Source organism: Gymnoscopelus braueri (genome assembly GCF_963280865.1).
Source record: "Gymnoscopelus braueri genome assembly, chromosome: 14".
In the NCBI taxonomy this organism is placed as follows: Eukaryota; Metazoa; Chordata; class Actinopteri; order Myctophiformes; family Myctophidae; genus Gymnoscopelus; species Gymnoscopelus braueri.
In genome coordinates, this window is record NC_137619.1 from 47,822,376 (window position 1) to 47,841,625 (window position 19,250).

The 19,250-nt window shown below is 43.0% G+C and overlaps 7 protein-coding genes across 7 annotated transcripts; 4 read left to right on the forward strand and 3 right to left on the reverse strand.

The window, feature by feature from the left end:
• Positions 1-1,790: 1,790 nt before the first annotated feature.
• LOC308100937 (histone H1-like) lies at positions 1,791-2,396 on the forward strand (the record flags this gene model as incomplete). Its single annotated transcript, XM_080450140.1, has 1 exon — positions 1,791-2,396. The coding sequence occupies one exon, from the start codon at positions 1,791-1,793 to the stop codon at positions 2,394-2,396; it is 606 nt and encodes a 201-aa protein (XP_080306266.1).
• A 1,173-nt stretch (positions 2,397-3,569) lies between these two features.
• Positions 3,570-3,881, forward strand: LOC308100959 (histone H4; the record flags this gene model as incomplete). The annotated part of the gene is made up of 1 exon (XM_080450164.1): positions 3,570-3,881. The coding sequence occupies one exon, from the start codon at positions 3,570-3,572 to the stop codon at positions 3,879-3,881; it is 312 nt and encodes a 103-aa protein (XP_080306290.1).
• Positions 3,882-5,230: 1,349 nt separating this feature from the next.
• Positions 5,231-5,605, forward strand: LOC308100952 (histone H2B-like; the record flags this gene model as incomplete). Its single annotated transcript, XM_080450157.1, has 1 exon — positions 5,231-5,605. One exon carries the CDS (start codon positions 5,231-5,233, stop codon positions 5,603-5,605), a length of 375 nt encoding a protein of 124 aa, XP_080306283.1.
• Positions 5,606-6,130: 525 nt separating this feature from the next.
• LOC308100943 (histone H2A-like) lies at positions 6,131-6,514 on the reverse strand (the record flags this gene model as incomplete). Its single annotated transcript, XM_080450148.1, has 1 exon — positions 6,131-6,514. The coding sequence occupies one exon, from the start codon at positions 6,512-6,514 to the stop codon at positions 6,131-6,133; it is 384 nt and encodes a 127-aa protein (XP_080306274.1).
• A 3,837-nt stretch (positions 6,515-10,351) lies between these two features.
• On the reverse strand, positions 10,352-10,966 carry LOC308100933 (histone H1-like; the record flags this gene model as incomplete). The annotated part of the gene is made up of 1 exon (XM_080450137.1): positions 10,352-10,966. One exon carries the CDS (start codon positions 10,964-10,966, stop codon positions 10,352-10,354), a length of 615 nt encoding a protein of 204 aa, XP_080306263.1.
• A 1,956-nt stretch (positions 10,967-12,922) lies between these two features.
• On the reverse strand, positions 12,923-13,878 carry LOC308100357 (histone H3.2-like; the record flags this gene model as incomplete). Its single annotated transcript, XM_080449378.1, has 2 exons — positions 12,923-13,046; positions 13,572-13,878. 2 exons carry the CDS (start codon positions 13,876-13,878, stop codon positions 13,042-13,044), a joined length of 312 nt encoding a protein of 103 aa, XP_080305504.1. The 3' UTR covers positions 12,923-13,041.
• A 435-nt stretch (positions 13,879-14,313) lies between these two features.
• Positions 14,314-15,421, forward strand: LOC308100675 (histone H2A-like; the record flags this gene model as incomplete). The annotated part of the gene is made up of 2 exons (XM_080449741.1): positions 14,314-14,716; positions 15,318-15,421. 2 exons carry the CDS (start codon positions 14,314-14,316, stop codon positions 15,419-15,421), a joined length of 507 nt encoding a protein of 168 aa, XP_080305867.1.
• Between the last annotated feature and the right edge of the window lie 3,829 nt (positions 15,422-19,250).

Consider the following 19,250-nt stretch of genomic DNA (forward strand, 5'->3'; position numbering starts at 1 on the left):
CAATATTTGGATATGGAATTGCAAAAGTAAAAATATTAAGACACCTTCAGATAACCATGTTGAGCCACACACAGATTATGTTTTGTATAGTGAAAGAGTCAAAGTCCCACGTTGGTACATTAGCATACTAAATGAATATCTCTCTCGCGCGCGCGCACACACACACACACACACACACACACACACACACACACACACACACACACACACACACACACACACACACACACACACACACACACACACACACACACACACACTCTCTCTCTCTCTCTCTCTCTCTCTCTCTCTCTCTCTCTCTCTCTCTCTCTCTCTCTCTCTCTCTCTCTCTCTTTCTTGTTACTGTACTTTAGTTTGATCAGAAGTGATTAGGTGACATAGGTAATAATAAGGCGAATGACTTTTTCCTAGTCTGCATCTTTTCTTTTTCCTTCAATTATTCAGGGAAGCCCAGTAGCCCACTGAAAGCAAGCTCTCTTTTTCAAGGACATTACATTACAGTCATGTAGCAGACGCTTTTATCCAAAGCGACTTACAATAAGTGCATTCAACACAGGTAGGGAACGACACTACTAATTACCAGAAGTCTTAAGTGCATTCTCTTTTAAAACAAGCAACTATAGAGTATAGCCTACCTAGCGCTAAGGTAAAAGTGCAATATATCAGCTACCTACTTTCTTAAACAGATGAGACAAATAGGAAAATCAAATGAGCAAATAAGGACGCCCCGATGATGTAATTGTATATCGTAAAACAAGCCCCTAGCGTTTTTTGTGTTATCCTTTTAGCATCATTGTAAAATTGTACCACTGTACTATTTGCAAACTGTTAATAAAGTAAATATTCAATCAATCAAAAGCAGACATATTTGCTCCCAGGTAGCTTTATACCAAAGAAAGTAACTTGATATATTTACTGAACAGTTCTGTCCCCTGCTGCTATAAAGGTATAGTTCCAATTGATATGGGAATATACTATTTGCTATGGCCGTCCCACTGTTTTCTGATTAATTAATCATAAAACGGGATGCAGCAGAATACATTGCATCATGAAGTTTTAAAATGTGAAGGGTACGTGCTGGCTTGTGTACCAGCATGTCTGACTGTCTCCATAAGCAAGGTACAGACAGCGACAGTTGATTGTATAAGATGAGCTTTATTTTGTTGACTTTAGTTTGATCAGATGTTAATTATTCACAGTAATGTATTCGTCCACAAATGAACAAAGCTTTCCACCATTCGATAGCTGTCAATGGGAGTCGCTGCCATCAACTGGAGTGTGTTTACTAAGGTCAGAAAACCTTCTATTTATAACTAAACGGATAATAAAACAAGAGTATAGTTTATGTTATCCTGTCGTTGGGTATGTCTGCTAAGAGGATTAAGAGGATTGGTGTTAATGTAACATAGTTTAACGTCGTTTTAGAAGGAAAATGATGGAGGAATTGTGTTTTGCCCTTTGAAGAGTGAGATGTTGAGCCTATCAATACAAACGAGAGCGTTCTTCGCGTCTCAGATAATGTTCATGACAAAAAGGCACTTGTGTGCTAGAAGGTGTGCCCTTTGTTAAATTTCATATTATACACAGTCGTTTATAATATCTTGTTTTTGTTGAGGAGAAAACACAAGTGGCACATTAAGCCACCTAGAGAAGAGGGGCTGTGTGCGATGAGTCTACATGGTTCTCATGTTGTGTTTAAGTCCAGCCCCTTCACTGTAATCTCCACCAGTCTAGTCTACCGTACCGAGACATAACATTAAAACAAGCTACCACCAGAATCTAATAGAATCATGGCAGAAGTCGCACCAGCTCCAGCTCCAGCTCCGGCCAAGGCCGCCAAGAAGAAGGCAGCTCCCCGACCCAAGAAGACCGGCCCCAGCGTCGCTGAGCTTGTCGTCAAGGCCGTGTCCGCCTCCAAGGAACGGAGCGGTGTGTCCCTGGCTGCGGTCAAGAAAGCTCTGGTTGCAGGCGGCTACGATGTGGAGAAGAACAAGTCCCGCGTCAAGATCGCCGTCAAGAGCCTGGTAGCAAAAGGTACTCTGGTTCAGACCAAAGGCACCGGCGCATCTGGCTCTTTCAAGATTAACAAGGAAGCAGTGAAGGCGAAGAAGCCTGCTGTGAAGAAAGCTGTCAAAGCAAAGAAGCCCGCTGTTGCCAAGAAACCCGCCGCGGCTAAAAAGCCAAAGAAGGTGGCAGCAAAGAAGCCTGTGGCCGCCAAGAAATCGCCGAAGAAAGCCAAGAAGCCTGCCGCCAAGAAGGTAGCAGCTAAAAGCCCGAAGAAAGCAGCCAAGAGCCCCAAGAAAGTAGCCAAGAAGCCCGCAGCAGCTAAGAAAGCCCCAGCCAAGAAGGTTGCCAAACCCAAGGCAGCAAAGAAGGCAGCTCCCAAAAAGAAGTAAACTAATATAAACCTGTCCCTTTATCCACAAAAGGCTCTTTTAAGAGCCAACCACAACTTTTTTACAAGAGTTTTTATTTCCGCATTTTCCCATGTTTAATGACTATAAACCATTGGTAACATGTTTCGTATATTATAACTCTTACCTAGAAGCCATTACAAAAGGGAGACGGATGAAAGCCAAAAATAATGTTTTAGTTAAACCAACTAAATCAGAGCCCAGTCTTCAAATAAAATTACCTTTTAGGGTGGTAGTCCACTGTTTTAAGTTGGTCTTTCTAAATGTCTTATCGATTCGGTCTCATTAGGTAGCCTATTTTAGGCTCCAAGGTGATGCATTTGAAATAGAGCTCAGTGAAAACATCTATAGATTATCCATGACACGTTTGTCTCATGTCTAAATGTTCTATTTTATAAGGGAGACAAGAATAGCGGCACCACAAAGTTTAAACATATGATATTATATAAACATATAATGATCAGATTTTTGCACACAGTCAACGTGGATTCCATTTTCACCATTGTTTTAAAACAGCAGTGTAAATAGATGTATAGATAGTGTTTTTGTGCCGTTGTCTGAGAAGTCTGTCTTTACTACATCATTTCAGCTACTAATTACTCTACTTGTAACATTTATTTGTCATGAGCAAATAGTATAAATGATATGACTGTATATTCTCTATTGCTGTATATTATGTATATCTTTCAATATTCATGTTGAAGTCTGGATATATTTTTTTTTACTGTGAACCTACTACTGACCATGATAATGTGAATGTTGTGAGTGTTTTTATTTTGAAAAACAAAACAAAATAAATGTTAACAATAAACAAAAACATGTATTTGTTATGTTTACTGCTTTACCCCCATACCTGGCTTACAAGGATTTATAATACGATATTCTTGAAAATACATGGTATATATACTGGAATAAATGGGAATAGTTAATTACTTCCACCAAGTCTCAGCTTTATAACCATGCCCAATATAACCGTTGGAGAGGTTATTGTCATGCAGAACACAGAATAAAGGGGGTGGGGCTGCAGTTTTTCAGGCAACGCCCAGTGCAGAGCGGGCTGCCTGTCTTCCTATACGTCCTCAAAACACAGATAAATAGACATGGCTTCAGCCTTAGCAGTTACATCTTATTCATTTATAACCAAATAGCAACAAAATGTCTGGTCGAGGGAAAGGCGGAAAGGGTCTTGGAAAAGGAGGCGCCAAGCGCCATCGTAAAGTGCTTCGTGATAACATCCAGGGTATCACTAAGCCCGCCATTCGCCGTCTGGCTCGCCGTGGCGGTGTGAAGCGTATCTCCGGTCTGATCTACGAGGAGACCCGTGGTGTTCTCAAGGTTTTCCTGGAGAACGTGATCCGTGACGCCGTCACCTACACCGAGCACGCCAAGAGAAAGACCGTGACCGCCATGGATGTTGTCTATGCTCTGAAGAGACAGGGACGCACTCTGTACGGCTTCGGCGGATAAATGACTAACAATGACTGACTGACTTCTGCCAACAATCCAAAGGCTCTTTTAAGAGCCACCCACACTTTCAGTACAGAGTTTACTTCCATAATGAAATTGCATGATTGCAGGTGTTATACAGCAGATGAAACTGACTCGGAAGAGTCCGGTAGCAAAAGGCACTCTGGTTCAGACCAAAGGTACCAGCGCGTGAGTTGTGTGGAATTTGAATAAACTGCCATTCAAACATGAGCCAAGCTAACCTGTCTCTAAATCTGTCTGTATGCTGTTCAGAGTCGCCAGTGGGGGGCATGGTTGGCTCAAGGAAAAGTAGACCGTTGTGGCCATGATTCAACATGTCACTTATCAAGAAAACCACTTGTGAAAATCTTCCAGCAAGCTACACACAATGCATTCCAAGAGGATAACTAATATAACACGAATGTAATTGTTATAAGACGTTTTATATAGTCAACTCAATATTAAGATGAAGACTGTAGTTAAGACAGTTATCCTTTATCCTTTATCCTTTAAGATAGGGCAACCAATTGGTCCAGCACTTTCTATAGTGTCTAGAGAGTGACTTTATTTGACCGTGCTACTATGCTTATAAACAGTTGTTTTTTGGACTATAACAGTTTGTTACACACACACCCACTTGCCAGCATCATGTCATACTCCCTGATTTAGTTTGGAATAGAATGGATTCCCATAACGGGAGTCAAACCCGCCCAGTCTGGGTTCAAACCAGGAATCCTAACTGCTATAGACCATATGGGACCGTTTAAAGGGAACAACTTAATCCATGTCACAAAATTACACATGTCTCCAAGTATGTGTTTGAAGTCAGAGACCCCACTTATCCCAGCTATAATGAACATGATCAAATCAAAACCCTAACCCTTTGTGTGGTACAACCATAGAGGTAGGGTACAACTGGTCACGGACATGGGTCATAGAAGTATCATCTGGGATTAGTAGCAATAGTCTATTTTAATAGACTATAATATAAAATATAATAGACTATATATAGTATAGTACACATTATGCATAGATAGAAAGTGTGTTACAACTGGATTGAAATTGAAGCGTGGAATAGGACTATTAATTTCAATTCAAATATAGAATAAGATTTACCCTTCATGTTTATTATACTTTATCCCTAGTCTATATGTTAGCGGGATAAATGGATGATGCAGGCGGGAAAACATTATGCAGAAACAAAGACAGTGTAAGACACCTCCCTCTATGGGTCACATAAGCAGTGGCACCAATCATGTGCTGGGAGTAGCACACTTCATTTGCATTGGCCTGGTATTTATAGTGGTGCGAATCGGAGTTTCCGTTACTTCTTACTTCGAGAAAGAACCATGGTTGAACCAGCTAAGCCAGCGCCCAAGAAGGGCTCCAAGAAAGCCGTCACCAAGACCGCCACCAAGGGCGGTAAGAAACGCAGAAAGTCCAGGAAGGAGAGCTATGCCATCTATATCTATAAGGTCATGAAGCAGGTCCACCCTGACACCGGTATCTCTTCCAAGGCCATGGGCATCATGAACTCCTTTGTCAACGACATCTTTGAGCGCATCGCCGGTGAAGCCTCCAAACTGGCTAACTACAACAAGCGCCGCACCATCTCATCCAGAGAGATTCAGACCGCCGTCCGCCTGCTGCTCCCCGGTGAGCTGGCCAAGCACGCCGTGTCTGAGGGCACCAAGGCTGTCACCAAGTACACCAGCGCCAAGTAAACTGCATAGTCTGCTTAGTAAACACAAAGGTCCTTTTAAGGACCACCCACATTTTCAAGTGAGAGTTGATTCGAATACAAAGCAAATGTAAACTCTTCTCCTGTCATTCAGACATGTCATGGCATCACCTACACATTGCATCAGAGATGACTTACAAAGTAAGGGACCAGCAGTAGATGACTATATGAAACCTGGCACCTGCAATCGTACTTTTAGTATTGTTATATAACGTGACCATTTTCATCTACAGTGCAAAATTAGCAGTAATCCAAACAGTGAAGGTGTCTGGGACATCAGAAGCGTGTTGAAAAATGGGGAACTATATTGTGAATTGAGTGTTAATTAGATTGTCCGTGTGCCATTGTTGTGTCTAGAAATGGGTATGCAGAGTATGCTGGCACCTTTATTTAGTATTAGCAGATACATGTTTCCTTCCCCTCCCCTCGAGGGCATTAGAATGGACTCTTTATGTTGAAACAGTGGGTGGCTCTTAAAAGAACCTTTGTTTTTTCGAAAGAAGTAGATTTATTTCTTGGCGGCTTTCTCGGTCTTCTTGGGGAGCAGAACAGCCTGGATGTTGGGCAGCACACCGCCCTGAGCGATGGTCACTCCACCCAGCAGCCTGTTGAGCTCCTCGTCGTTGCGCACGGCCAGCTGGAGATGACGGGGGATGATACGAGACTTCTTGTTGTCACGAGCAGCGTTTCCAGCCAGCTCCAGGATCTCAGCGGTCAGATACTCGAGAACAGCCGCCAGATAGACCGGGGCTCCAGCACCAACTCTCTGGGCATAGTTGCCTTTACGCAGCAGCCTATGGACACGGCCCACGGGGAACTGGAGCCCGGCACGAGATGAGCGGGTCTTAGCCTTCGCCCTGGACTTTCCTCCGGTCTTACCTCTTCCACTCATGATTTAGCTTTATTTCTAGAGTTTAATAACAAAGATATGTGCTGAGGAACAGTGACAGTGCTTTTTGTATCTTCAACTTAGTACTGTCTGTGAGCGCCCCACCAATCATAAATGTGAATGAGAGCGCGGGGTGAGTGTGGACTGGAGTTCCCCTCCAATCACTACTAGTGGCGTGTACGGTTCCTCCCAGAGAAGGAGGTTCCTGACCACTGACCAATCAGAGAATTACTTATTCTCAGCGTCTATAACTTTCAGTTATCCAGTGTGATTTTCAAAGTGCATGATCAGAGACGACAAGTAAATGGTCGCGTAAATAAAGGACAATTACTACAAACTTAGCTTTATAAAGCAATCAGATATAGCCTAGGGCAGGCTATGTAAAATAATCGTAATATGAGTCGTGTAAAATATACGATGCATGGAGAATGAGGCCATGTCAGTTAAATAGCAGAAGATAACAGATGTTAAGGTGTGTGGCATACCGTAGAGAGAGAACTCACTAATAACAATCTAACATCTGATTTGATTGTGTGGACATTTATGTTACTCCCTGTCAACTAACATTCCTTCATGGTGTGTATTTAATAATACTGCTATTTATTTTCAGACTGTGACAATACAATGTTTTTTCACTACTCTACCACTAGAGGTCGCATCCTGCTTATGGAAAACCTCGGCTTGCACATCTGTATGCGTTCAAATCATTGTGTAAATACTTACTATTATGATCATCTAATTCCCATAATGTTGTTTATTATTCAACACCTTCTACCCAACTCTAGTCTGAGCACAATTACGCGAGATAATCACAGTTATTTTACACAATCGTGGGATTAGAAATGTAAAACATTAAAATAATAATAATAAATAGCGAAAATAGCAGACCCTACAAGCTCACACCGTTTAGATCGGCTATTTCTGCTACTTTTGAATGATTTTGAAAGTATTAACTTGTTTTGACCATCAGTGGTGGAAAAAGTATTCACATTTCTTACTTAAGTATAAGTGTCAATACTGAAATACTCTGTTACAAGTAAAAGTCCGGAATTGAACATTTACTTCAGTAAAAGTACAAAAGTATTTGCATCAAAATATACACATTTTTTTTTAAAATAGCAGATCTACAAGCTGTACATGCATGGCATCTCAATGCATTGTGAGCTTGTAGATTGGCTATTTTCAAATGGCCGGAAAGTATAAAGGGCTGAAGTGGTTAGTATGCTACAAAGTAACTAGTAACTGAAGTTTTCAAACGATAGTGGAGTAAAAGTATAATATTTGCCTCTGAGATGTAGTGGAGTAGAAGTAAAAGTACTGAAAATAGGAAATACTCCACTACAGTACTTGAGTAAATGTACTTAACCATTTAGAACAAGAGAGAGAGAGAGAGAGAGAGAGAGAGAGAGAGAGAGAGAGAGAGAGAGAGAGAGAGAGAGAGAGAGAGACAGACAGACAGACAGACAGACAGACAGACAGACAGACAGACAGACAGACAGACAGACAGACAGACAGACAGACAGACAGACAGACAGACAGAACGAACAGCGAACAAGACTTAGCAACATAAGCACACTTCCCCTGGAGTACACCAGAGGGTCTACAAAAGAAAGGTCATGTCAGTTTGGACAGAATTCAGCTCTATGTATTTCAAGTTTCAATTCAGTTGTCCAATGTGTGACCCTACACTTACTTTATCAAAGTCAGTATGGACCTCTGAAAGGACATGCTGTGCTCTAGAAGTAAAAGAGACATAACATAAAGTAGTAACATAAATCATTGGTTCTCAAAGTGGGGTCCGGGGACCCCATGGTTCCTTGAGGAGGTTCCAGGGGGTCCCTAGCGATTTGTTTTCATATAGCATCAAGATCAGTTTAACCACTTCAACCATATTGTAGGCTATACTTTATCTATCGGCTATTTGAAAATAGCCAATCTACAAGCTCACAACACATCACATTGTGACGCGTTGCAGACGCAGATCTGTCTGTCAGACAGACAGGCTGTGTTCATGAACCCGGTTGCCTGGTGTTAAAAGCTGTCACACAGGCTGCTGTTCCAGACCTTGAGGCCGTGGCTGCTATTGTCATTCCCATAGAACATTAATGTAGGAGCAACATGTCATTCTCCTCAGTGCAACATGCATACAGTAAACACAGACAAGACATAATTAAAAAAAAATCTCAATGTAAATATATACTCTCCTATGCCCATGGCAAGCATGGTGTAGCCATCATGTTGAGGAACATGATGGGTTGGTGGTGATACTAGGTCATCATTATTTTTGTCTATCTGACAAAGACAACATTTCTTCCAATCAGTTTGCCTGTTGGCTAACATTGGATTTGCGTTTGCCATTTTTTGGTGGATTGATTTCTGATTAAGGCCGAGGGGCTATCCTTTTACCAACTTAATCAAAGTGATACTGCACATTCAGGTATGGGATACAACTAGGTTCGGGTGATTACACCTAGCACGATCATTCATCCAGTGCCATTTAAGTCCCGTGTGATCTGTACACCTTCCGGCAGACCCTGTATTGAACTGTGCTTATTTTTGCAAACTGCAAATAAAATACTCAATCAATCAGTCAAAACAATGACCTCCAACGGTTATATTGCGCATGGTTATAAAGACTTGGTGGATGCAATGAACTATTCCCACTTATCCGGCAGTATGTATACCATGTCTTTTTAAGAATACTGTATTATAAAATCATTGTAAGCCAGGCATTGGGATAAAGCGCTCAACATGACAAAAACGTTTTGTTTATTGTTTACATTTATTTTGTTTTGTTTTTTCAATATAAAATCCACTTCATGGGTAGGTTCACAGTCACAAAAAAAAACACATCTCTTCAACGTGAATAGTGAAAAATATAAATAATATACAGCAATAGAGAATATACAGTAATATAATGTATACTATTTACTCATGACAAATAAATGTTACACGTAACTTGAGTAAATTAGTATCTGATATGATGTAGTAAAGACAGACTTTTCAGAGAACAACCTAAAACAGTATGTCAATTATAGTACAATGTAGGAGGATTTCTATGCATGTGTGCACGCTTGATGTGACACTTGATGTGTGCAGATTAAACAAGTTCCATAGTCCAGTAGAGTGCTACTATCGGTATCTATCAATCTATTTACACTGCTATTTTATGTTATTGTGTGTGTGTGTGTGTGTGTGTGTGTGTGTGTGTGTGTGTGTGTGTGTGTGTGTGTGTGTGTGTGTGTGTGTGTGTGCGTGTGCGTGCAGCGTGTGTGTGTGTGTGTGTGTGTGTGTGTGTGTGTGTGTGTGTGTGCTCTTAACGATACTTGTGTTCCCCCCCAGCTTTTTTTCTTGTATTAATTAACATGTACTCAAGTAACATGTTGAATGCATTGCTTTGTTGTACTTCTACATTGCGTTATTATTTTACTTAAAGGGCCACATCACCCCATTTTCATACAATTGGTCCTGCACTCATTTTAATATGGTTGGGGGGGTCGTTTTAAAGCTTCAAGCCTTTACTCAAAAGTGACGGTGGAGACAGGATCTGGCAGGAGAGCTGAGGAGACACAGCCAACTCCAAAACATGCAGATTCCTCCCCCCCCCCCTCTGAAAAGTATTTTGATGTTTTTTTTCTAAAATAGCAGACCTACAAGCTCATAGTGCTGCAGCATGATTGTGATGCTATATTAACTAAATTTGCTGGACCACTGGTTGAGAACCACTGGTTTATGGTCATTAAACATGTGATAAATGAGAAATAGAAACTCTTATAAAAAGTTGTGGTTGGCTCTTAAAAGAGCCTTTTGTGGATAAAGGTGGAATAGGTTTACGACTATTTACTTCTTCTTGGGAGCTGCCTTCTTTGCTGCCTTGGGCTTGGCAACCTTCTTGGCTGGGGCTTTCTTGGCTGCTGCAGGCTTCTTGGCTACTTTCTTAGGGCTCTTGGTGGCCTTCTTCGGGCTTTTAGCTGCTACCTTCTTGGCGGCAGGCTTCTTGGCTTTCTTGGGCGATTTCTTGGCGGCTACAGGCTTCTTCGCCGCCACCTTCTTTGGCTTTTTAGCCGCGGTGGTGGGTTTCTTGGCAACAGCGGGCTTCTTTGCTTTGACAGCTTTCTTAACAGCAGGCTTCTTCGCTTTTACTGCTACAACTTTCTTGCTCATCTTGAAAGAGCCAGATGCGCCGGTACCTTTGGTCTGAACCAGGGTGCCTTTTGCTACCAGACTCTTGACGGCGATCTTGACGCGGGCCTTGTTCTTCTCCACATCGTAGCCGCCGGCAACAAGAGCTTTCTTGACCGCAGCCAGGGACACACCGCTCCGTTCCTTGGAGGCGGACACGGCCTTGACGACAAGCTCAGCGACGCTGGGGCCGGTCTTCTTGGGTCGGGGAGCTGCCTTCTTCTTGGCGGCCTTGGCCGGAGCCGGAGCTGGAGCTGGTGCAACTTCTGCCATGATTCTATCAGATTCGGGTCGTCGTAGCTTGTCTTGGTACGGTAGATTAGACTGGTGGAGAACACAGTGAAGGGGCTGGATTTAAACACAACATGAGAACCATGTAGACTCATCGCACACAGAGCCCCTCTTCTCTAGGTGGCTTAATGTGCCACTTGTGTTTTCTCCTCGACAAAAACAACATATTATAAACGACTGTGTATATTATGAAATGTAACAAAGGGCACACTGCTAGCACACTTGTGCCTTTTTGTCATGAACATTATCTGAGACGCGAAGAACGCTCTGGTTTTGTATTGATAGGCTCAACATCTCACTCTTCAACGGGCAAAACACAATTCCCCCATCATTTTCCTTCTAAAACAATGTTAAACTATGTTACATTAACACCAATCCTCGTAATACTCTTAGCAGACATACCCAACGACAGGATGACATGAACTATACTCTTGTTTTATTATCTGTTTAGTTAACTGTTTAGCAGCAACTCCCATTGACAGCTATTGAATGGTGGAAAGCTTTGTTCATTGTGGACAAATAACTTACTGTGAGTAATACATCTGATCAAACTAAAGTAAACACAATAAAGCTTATCTTATACAATCAACTGTCGCTGTCTGTACCTTGCTTATGGACACAGACATGCTGGTACACAAGCCAGTACGTACCCTTCACATTTTAAAACTCCATGATGCAATGTATATCCTGCTTCATCCCGTGTTATGATTGATTCATCATTGCGTTCTGTATGAAAACAGTGGGACTGCCATAACAAATATGTCCATCCCCATATCAATTAGGCCTACCTTTATAGCAGCATGGGACAGAACTGTTCAGTAAACATATCACAAGTGAACTGTTTTCTTTGGTAAAGCTACCTGGGAGCAAATATGTATTACTCATATATTTGAATTGACACATCGTCTGATTTTGATTGATTGAATACTAAATTAACAGTTTGCAAATAGCACAGTGGTACAATTGTACAATGATGCTAAAAGGGTAACACAAAAAGCCATATAGGGGCTTGTTTCCATTACAACACAAGTAATCAATCAACACTATACACGTATATGCCCAGTAAACCGTTTAGGGGGAGGTCATTTCTGGTGTTAGGCTTAGATTACTTTTCTAGGACCAGTTAGTAATTCATTCTGCTCTTTTTTATTTAACTTTAAATGCAGACTTGGGGAAAATATTACACATTTGTTTTCACAACAAATTAGGGCCTACTCACTAATATTTTAATATACTTTTGCAATTCCATATTCAAATATTGTTAATGGTTCCTTACATTCTGGTGTTCTTTCCATTTTGCTGCATTTTAACACCCTTACCAGATCAATCTGCAGTCTACACAATAGCCTACATGAGTCTACAGTACACCTGTTCATGCAATGACCGTTAGCAGATTACCCGACTCCCTTTGTACCCGTCTGTCTGTCCCTATAATGCCTATGCAGATGTCGTAACTCCATTATAACTCAATTGAGCATGTTATAGACTCATTGAAAACTCACGTCCTGGTGACGGATTTTATTTTTCACTATATATATATATATAGTTATATATAGTTATATAGTTATATATATATTTTTTTATATACATATTTTTTAAATATATATATATATTTTTGGAAAAACAAAAACGTGGCCCACTCACACGAGGATAGCAGTCACCAGAACCAGGGGAGATGTTATTTGGAGGGCTCTATTATCAATCATGTTTTATTGTGTTTACCAAGGTTTAGATATGGTAAAGAGAGACCCCAATCAAATAGCCCAGTATATCATTATGGGAATTACAGATTTCCCTTTATAATATTATGAACTTCTATACAAACGTTTATAGTTTGACTGCTATAATTACAGCCATAACGGTATGGCTAACAGTTTTAATAAGTGGAAATCTTTTACAGAAATAAGTGGGTGGCTCTTAAAAGAGCCGTTTGGGGGTTGTGGCAGTATCAGATAAGTTTAAGCACGTTCTCCACGGATACGGCGGGCCAGCTGGATGTCTTTGGGCATGATGGTCACCCTCTTGGCGTGGATGGCGCACAGATTGGTGTCTTCAAACTAATCTCTCAAGAACAGATTCTGCACTGCGTTGGAATCTGTCGTGAAGGCTCGTCATAACATGTACACACTGGGCTACAAGTGGGCGTGCCTTCAGATCAGGAAGCAGGCCGCGCTTTACCCAATCAAATGTAGTGGGCGGGATTCACATGTCCGTCGATCTTTCCTCCTCGAAACAAACCCAAACTAATTTAACAATAGCGTCCGCGGAGCAGACAAAACCACGGAAAGATTATTCACATTTTAACTTACTCTTTCATCATAGAAACAAGTGGGCTTATAACCAAAACGATCCATGTTCTCTGGGAGAAGTGGTGTTAGTGTTCCGTGTAGAAATATTGTTAGTGGGAATGAAAACATAGTGGCACCCACCGGAAGTGAAAGCTGAAGGCAGACCTAAACCCCGGTTTCCTTGTGCACTGGCGTTACGTTTTCTTCCGCCCAGAGCCAACAGACATAGAACAAACAGCAGAGGGCGCTGTTTTTCATTTTCAGTTGGCGATGGGTTCCCAGATTGTCTTCAAACAGACCGACCAGATAAGCCTCGGCTGACTCCTGGAGGGCCATGACAGCGGAGCTCTGGAAGCGCAGGTCGGTCTTGAAGTCCTGGGCGATCTCCCTCACCAGGCGCTGGAAGGGCAGCTTACGGATCAGCAGCTCGGTAGATTTCTGGTAACGACGGATCTCCCTCAGAGCCACTGTACCAGGACGGTAACGGTGAGGCTTCTTCACTCCACCGGTTGCCGGTGCGCTCTTACGAGCAGCCTTGGTGGCGAGCTGCTTCCTTGGGGCTTTGCCACCGGTGGACTTGCGAGCGGTTTGCTTGGTTCTTGCCATTTCTCTCTGTCTGACTCTGTAGAGTAAGTTAGAAGTTGTGATGAAACGAGCGCAAACTCCTGCACTTTATCTCAGCGGCTCTGAGACGCCGTCTTTCTCTGATTGGTCTCTGGTCAGGAACCTCCTTGTTTGGGGAGGAACCAGAGTTTAGACTGGGAGGAAACGATCACGTCACGAGTCTAGTGCTGATTGGTGGGGAGCTCATACACAGCCCGCGCTCTCATTCATGGTCAGGAACCTCCTTCTCTGGGAGGAACCGTTCACGCCACTATAGGTGATTGGAGGGGAACTCATACACACTCACCCCGCGCTCTCATTCATATTTATGATTGGTGGGGCGCTCACAGACAGTACTGAGTTGAAGATATAAAAGGTTTCGTGTTCATTCCATTAGCACATTTCTTTGTAGATTAATTCAAGAAATACAGCTAAATCATGAGTGGACGAGGCAAGACCGGAGGAAAGTCCAGGGCGAAGGCTAAGACCCGCTCATCTCGTGCCGGGCTCCAGTTCCCCGTGGGCCGTGTCCACAGGCTGCTGCGTAAAGGCAACTATGCCCAGCGTGTTGGTGCCGGCGCCCCAGTCTATCTGGCGGCTGTTCTCGAGTATCTGACCGCTGAGATCCTGGAGCTGGCTGGAAACGCTGCCCGTGACAACAAGAAGTCCCGCATCATCCCCCGTCACCTCCAGCTGGCCGTCCGCAACGACGAGGAGCTCAACAGGCTGCTGGGTGGAGTGACCATCGCTCAAGGCGGTGTGCTGCCCAACATCCAGGCTGTTCTGCTCCCCAAGAAGACCGAGAAAGCCGCCAAACTAAACCATTTCGCTACTCACCGAAGCAAAGGCTGTTTTGTGTTGTTGAAAGTCTATTCTCGGAATGCGCGAGCCTCTCAGCACCCCACCTACTCTGTAAAATAAAAATTTTGGGCAGAAAATAAAATATGTCAGCGAGACGGAAATTATTTTTATTACTCCACAGTGCCCTCTACAGATTTTGGTTGATGGTAAGCAAATCCTCCAGATCTGTAGAGGGCACTGTGGAGTAAATACATTTTATTTCCGTCTCGCTGACATATTTTATTTTCTGCCCAAAAAGTGTATTTTACAGAGTAGGTGGGGTGCTGAGCGGCTCGCGCATTCCGAGAATAGACTTTCAACAACACAAAACAGCCTTTGCTTCGGTGAAGCGAAATGGTTTAGTTTATTTTCACTACTCTTGAGCGCTGGCAGGGCAGTGGAATTCCTTGTACATGCGCAGAGCGAGGGGTCTTCCAGGGCGTTAGAGGGAACTCACTAACGCTCTGAACCAGGTCTAGGTTGTTGGTAGAAGTCAGTCAGTCATTTACCCGCCGAAGCCGTACAGAGTGCGTCCCTGTCTCTTCAGAGCATAGACAACATCCATGGCGGTCACAGTCTTTCTCTTGGCGTGCTCGGTGTAGGTGACGGCGTCACGAATCACGTTCTCCAGGAAAACCTTAAGGACACCACGGGTCTCCTCATAGATCAGACCAGAGATACGCTTCACTCCGCCACGGCGAGCTAGACGGCAGATAGCGGGGTCTGTGATACCCTGAATATTATATATATAAATTGTGACGGTTCCCTGTATTATGTGTAGTTGCTATATGTATTTCACCTTCATATGTTTCACTTAGGTTATATGGTTATGTTGTGTTTCCCTTCTAATTGTTTGTTTCTATTTGGTTCCTAGGACTTGGGGAGCAGATTGATGCAGGTCATCAGGCTAAGTGGTGTGCACCTGGGCCCAGGTGCTCACGCCCCTATAAAAAGCCTGCTCCCCAGTCCTTTGGCAGATCTCTGTCTTCTGCACTTCCCTACCTGCACTCCTTCCAACATTTGTTAATACATACAACACTCGCACCCACACTACACCATCCACTCATCCATACACACATTACATTACTGACTACTGATTTCCACACCTCATATGTTGAATTATAGTTTGTTTGATTTGGGTTTGATCTTTAATAAATATTAAGTATACTTTTTACACTGCGTCTCCCTTGTTTTTGCTATGTTCCCTGGTTCCCCTAGGCCAGGGTCATAACAAAATGGGGGCTCGTTCCGTAAAATTTTGATTGTGCAGTAAGTTTGGTGAGTTAAGTGATTCTCCCTTCTGCATTTGTTTGTGCCACATTGTGGTAGTCAATTGGCTCGTCAGTGGGGATTTCCGGGGATTCCCTTGCATTCCTGTTTGTTCAACTGGCACGGTCCGGTGAGTAGCAAAATAATCTTGCGCGCTTTTTGTTTGGGAGATGCAGTGAATTTGTTTGGTTAAAGTTAGTATTTGAGTAAATTTGTGCGGGTGGGGAGTTTTTTTTTTCCTGGTTTATTGGTGCTGCTAAGTGGAGAAAAAAAGTTTTCTGGCTGTTTTTTGTTTGAATTAATATGAGTGTCCCTGTTAGGTTTAGTTTACTTAACAAAATAGGGGGTAATAGTAGCAGGGTTTAGTTTGGGGGGTGGATTATGTGCAAGGAGCGGCTGTAGATAGCGAGTGGGTACCGGTGCGTGCGCATTCCGTCTCGGGGGCACAGCTAAGGGCTGGATGCAGGTCGCCAGCTACTGGTTGCTTTTCCTACCCCTTGGTATGAGCTAGGCCTTTGCGGTGGCCTTCAGTGCATAAATACCCTCCGCAAACCGGCATGAAGACGGGTGGAGTTAGTTTGGGGAGTAAATAGAGGGGCACTTGTATACTTTTTTTTTTGTGAATTTGGTTTGCCAGCTGGTACTAACTAAGCACACGTAAGCCAGGATGGTTACTGTAGAAGAGTTTGTGGACTCTCCCTCAGAGGAGCTTTTAAACCAATGCACCAAGGACCAATTGCTTAAAATTGCGGAGCATTATAAGGTTAAAATTGAGTCTGGTGATAAAAGGTTAAAAGAGAGTTTATTGGTTGTGTTGAAAAAAGATTTGTTTTCACATGTGGAACCGTCAGAGGAGGTTTCTCCTCCTCCCCCTATGTTAGATGCCACTGTGGTGGTGCCTCCTGCACCGGTGGTATTGGCCCCAGGATTAACATTTGAGCAACAAATAGAGTTAATTAAGTTGCAAGCTGTGCAAGCTAAGTTGCTAGCCGAGCAGGATAGAGTGAGGCTAGATACGCAATATGCAATTGAGAAAATGAAACAGCAAACTGAACAGGCTAAATTGCAAGTAGAGCAGTCCAGGTTGGATTTGATAAAGCACGGTAAGATGCCAGCGGTGGTACAGGTATCAGAACCTGCAGAGCCGTCTTTTGAGATTTCTGGTAATCTAAAACTAATGCCAAAGTTTTCAGAGCGGGACCCAGAGGTGTTCTTTGCGCTGTTTGAGCGTGTGGCCGATGCACGTAAATGGCCAGACTCGGTGCGCACTTTAATGTTACAGTGCGTTTTGACTGGCAGGGCGCAAGAGGCTTTTTCAGCTTTAAGTGCAACTGACAGTCAGAAATATTCCTCTGTGAAGGCTGCGGTGCTTAAATCATATGAGCTCGTTCCCGAGGCGTACCGTCAGCGTTTTAGATGTTGGAGAAAGGGTGAGAAGCAGACTCATCTGGAGTTTGCCCGTGATTTGAACACCCATTTCAGTCGCTGGTGTGCCGCGTCAGAGGTAACTGATTATGAAGGTTTATGCGACTTGATGCTGTTGGAGCAGTTCAGAGATTCTGTTCCGGCCCAGGTGGCAACCTATATCAGTGAGCAGAAGGCGCGGCTGAGGCAGCAGCTCTCGCAGACGATTACGTATTGACGCACCGGGGAGAGTTTTGGGCAGGCGGTGGTAAGGAGTTCAATGAGTCTGGTAGTGGTGGCCGATGGAGTACAAATGGTCCATAATATGTTCGGGTCTCGTTCTCTTGTTGATGTCGATGTTGAATGCTGTTCTGTTTTGGTCTCTGATCTTTGAGTTGAAGCATACATTTGTGAAATAGGTGTATATAGCCTATCCGCCAGGCATGGAGCGGCTGGGAGGCGGAGATGGATGTCTCCGCCAGGCCGTAACGGCTGGGAGGCGGTGTTTGTTTGAATGCTTCAATATTTGTAGGTACAGCCTACTGGGCTTGTATAAAGTTATACTGGCCATGAGTCTCATAATTTGTCTGAATTCCTGTAGGAGCCGAACCAGAGGTTGGTGGTCCTATTCGTTAAAGTTGGACATGGTAAAGAAATGGAGAGCGTGGTGGCGAACGCGCTATTCCGGTCTCTGATGAATAAGGTTCGGGGTGTTCTCTGTGGTTCCTTTTCTTGTCTTGTCATTCATCCCTTAAATGCTTCCTTGATATCAGTTGCTGGGGTGGAGGCTGGTGACAGGGGGGGCGTTGGCCATTGGAGGAGTGCCCTTAAAGGGGAAATCCACCCATTTTCAATATTTAACTATGTCATTAATATAGCATAAAGGAGTTGTGTGGAAATAAGAAAAAATTTACATTGCAAATTACACTGTGATGAGTCATCACAGTGTAATTTGCAATGTTAATTTTTTTGCAATGTTAAATTTTTTTGCAATGTTAATTTTATTTTTATTTTTTTCTTATTTCCACACAACTCCTTTATGCTATATTAATGACATAGTTAAATATTGAAAATGGGTGGATTTCCCCTTTAATAAGTTAATTCTGTTTGAGTGTGTATATATATGAGTTTGACTAGGTGCCGGTGTTCCCTTTGGGACTCCGTCTTTATGGGGGGGGGTGTGACGGTTCCCTGTATTATGTGTAGTTGCTATATGTATTTCACCTTCATATGTTTCACTTAGGTTATATGGTTATGTTGTGTTTCCCTTCTAATTGTTTGTTTCTATTTGGTTCCTAGGACTTGGGGAGCAGATTGATGCAGGTCATCAGGCTAAGTGGTGTGCACCTGGGCCCAGGTGCTCACGCCCCTATAAAAAGCCTGCTCCCCAGTCCTTTGGCAGATCTCTGTCTTCTGCACTTCCCTACCTGCACTCCTTCCAACATTTGTTAATACATACAACACTCGCACCCACACTACACCATCCACTCATACATACACACATTACATTACTGACTACTGATTTCCACACCTCATATGTTGAATTATAGTTTGTTTGATTTGGGTTTGATCTTTAATAAATATTAAGTATACTTTTTACACTGCGTCTCCCTTGTTTTTGCTATGTTCCCTGGTTCCCCTAGGCCAGGGTCATAACAAAATCACGAAGCACTTTGCGATGGTGCTTAGCGCCCCCTTTGCCTAGACCTTTTCCTCCTTTCCTTTTTAATATACTTTATTGTAATTATTCAGGTTTACAAAGTATGCACGGTTACATAATATGGTAATAAACATTTCAATATATAATAGACATTTCAATACTTAAGTTAATAAATATTTCAATACAAAAATAGTGGCACATT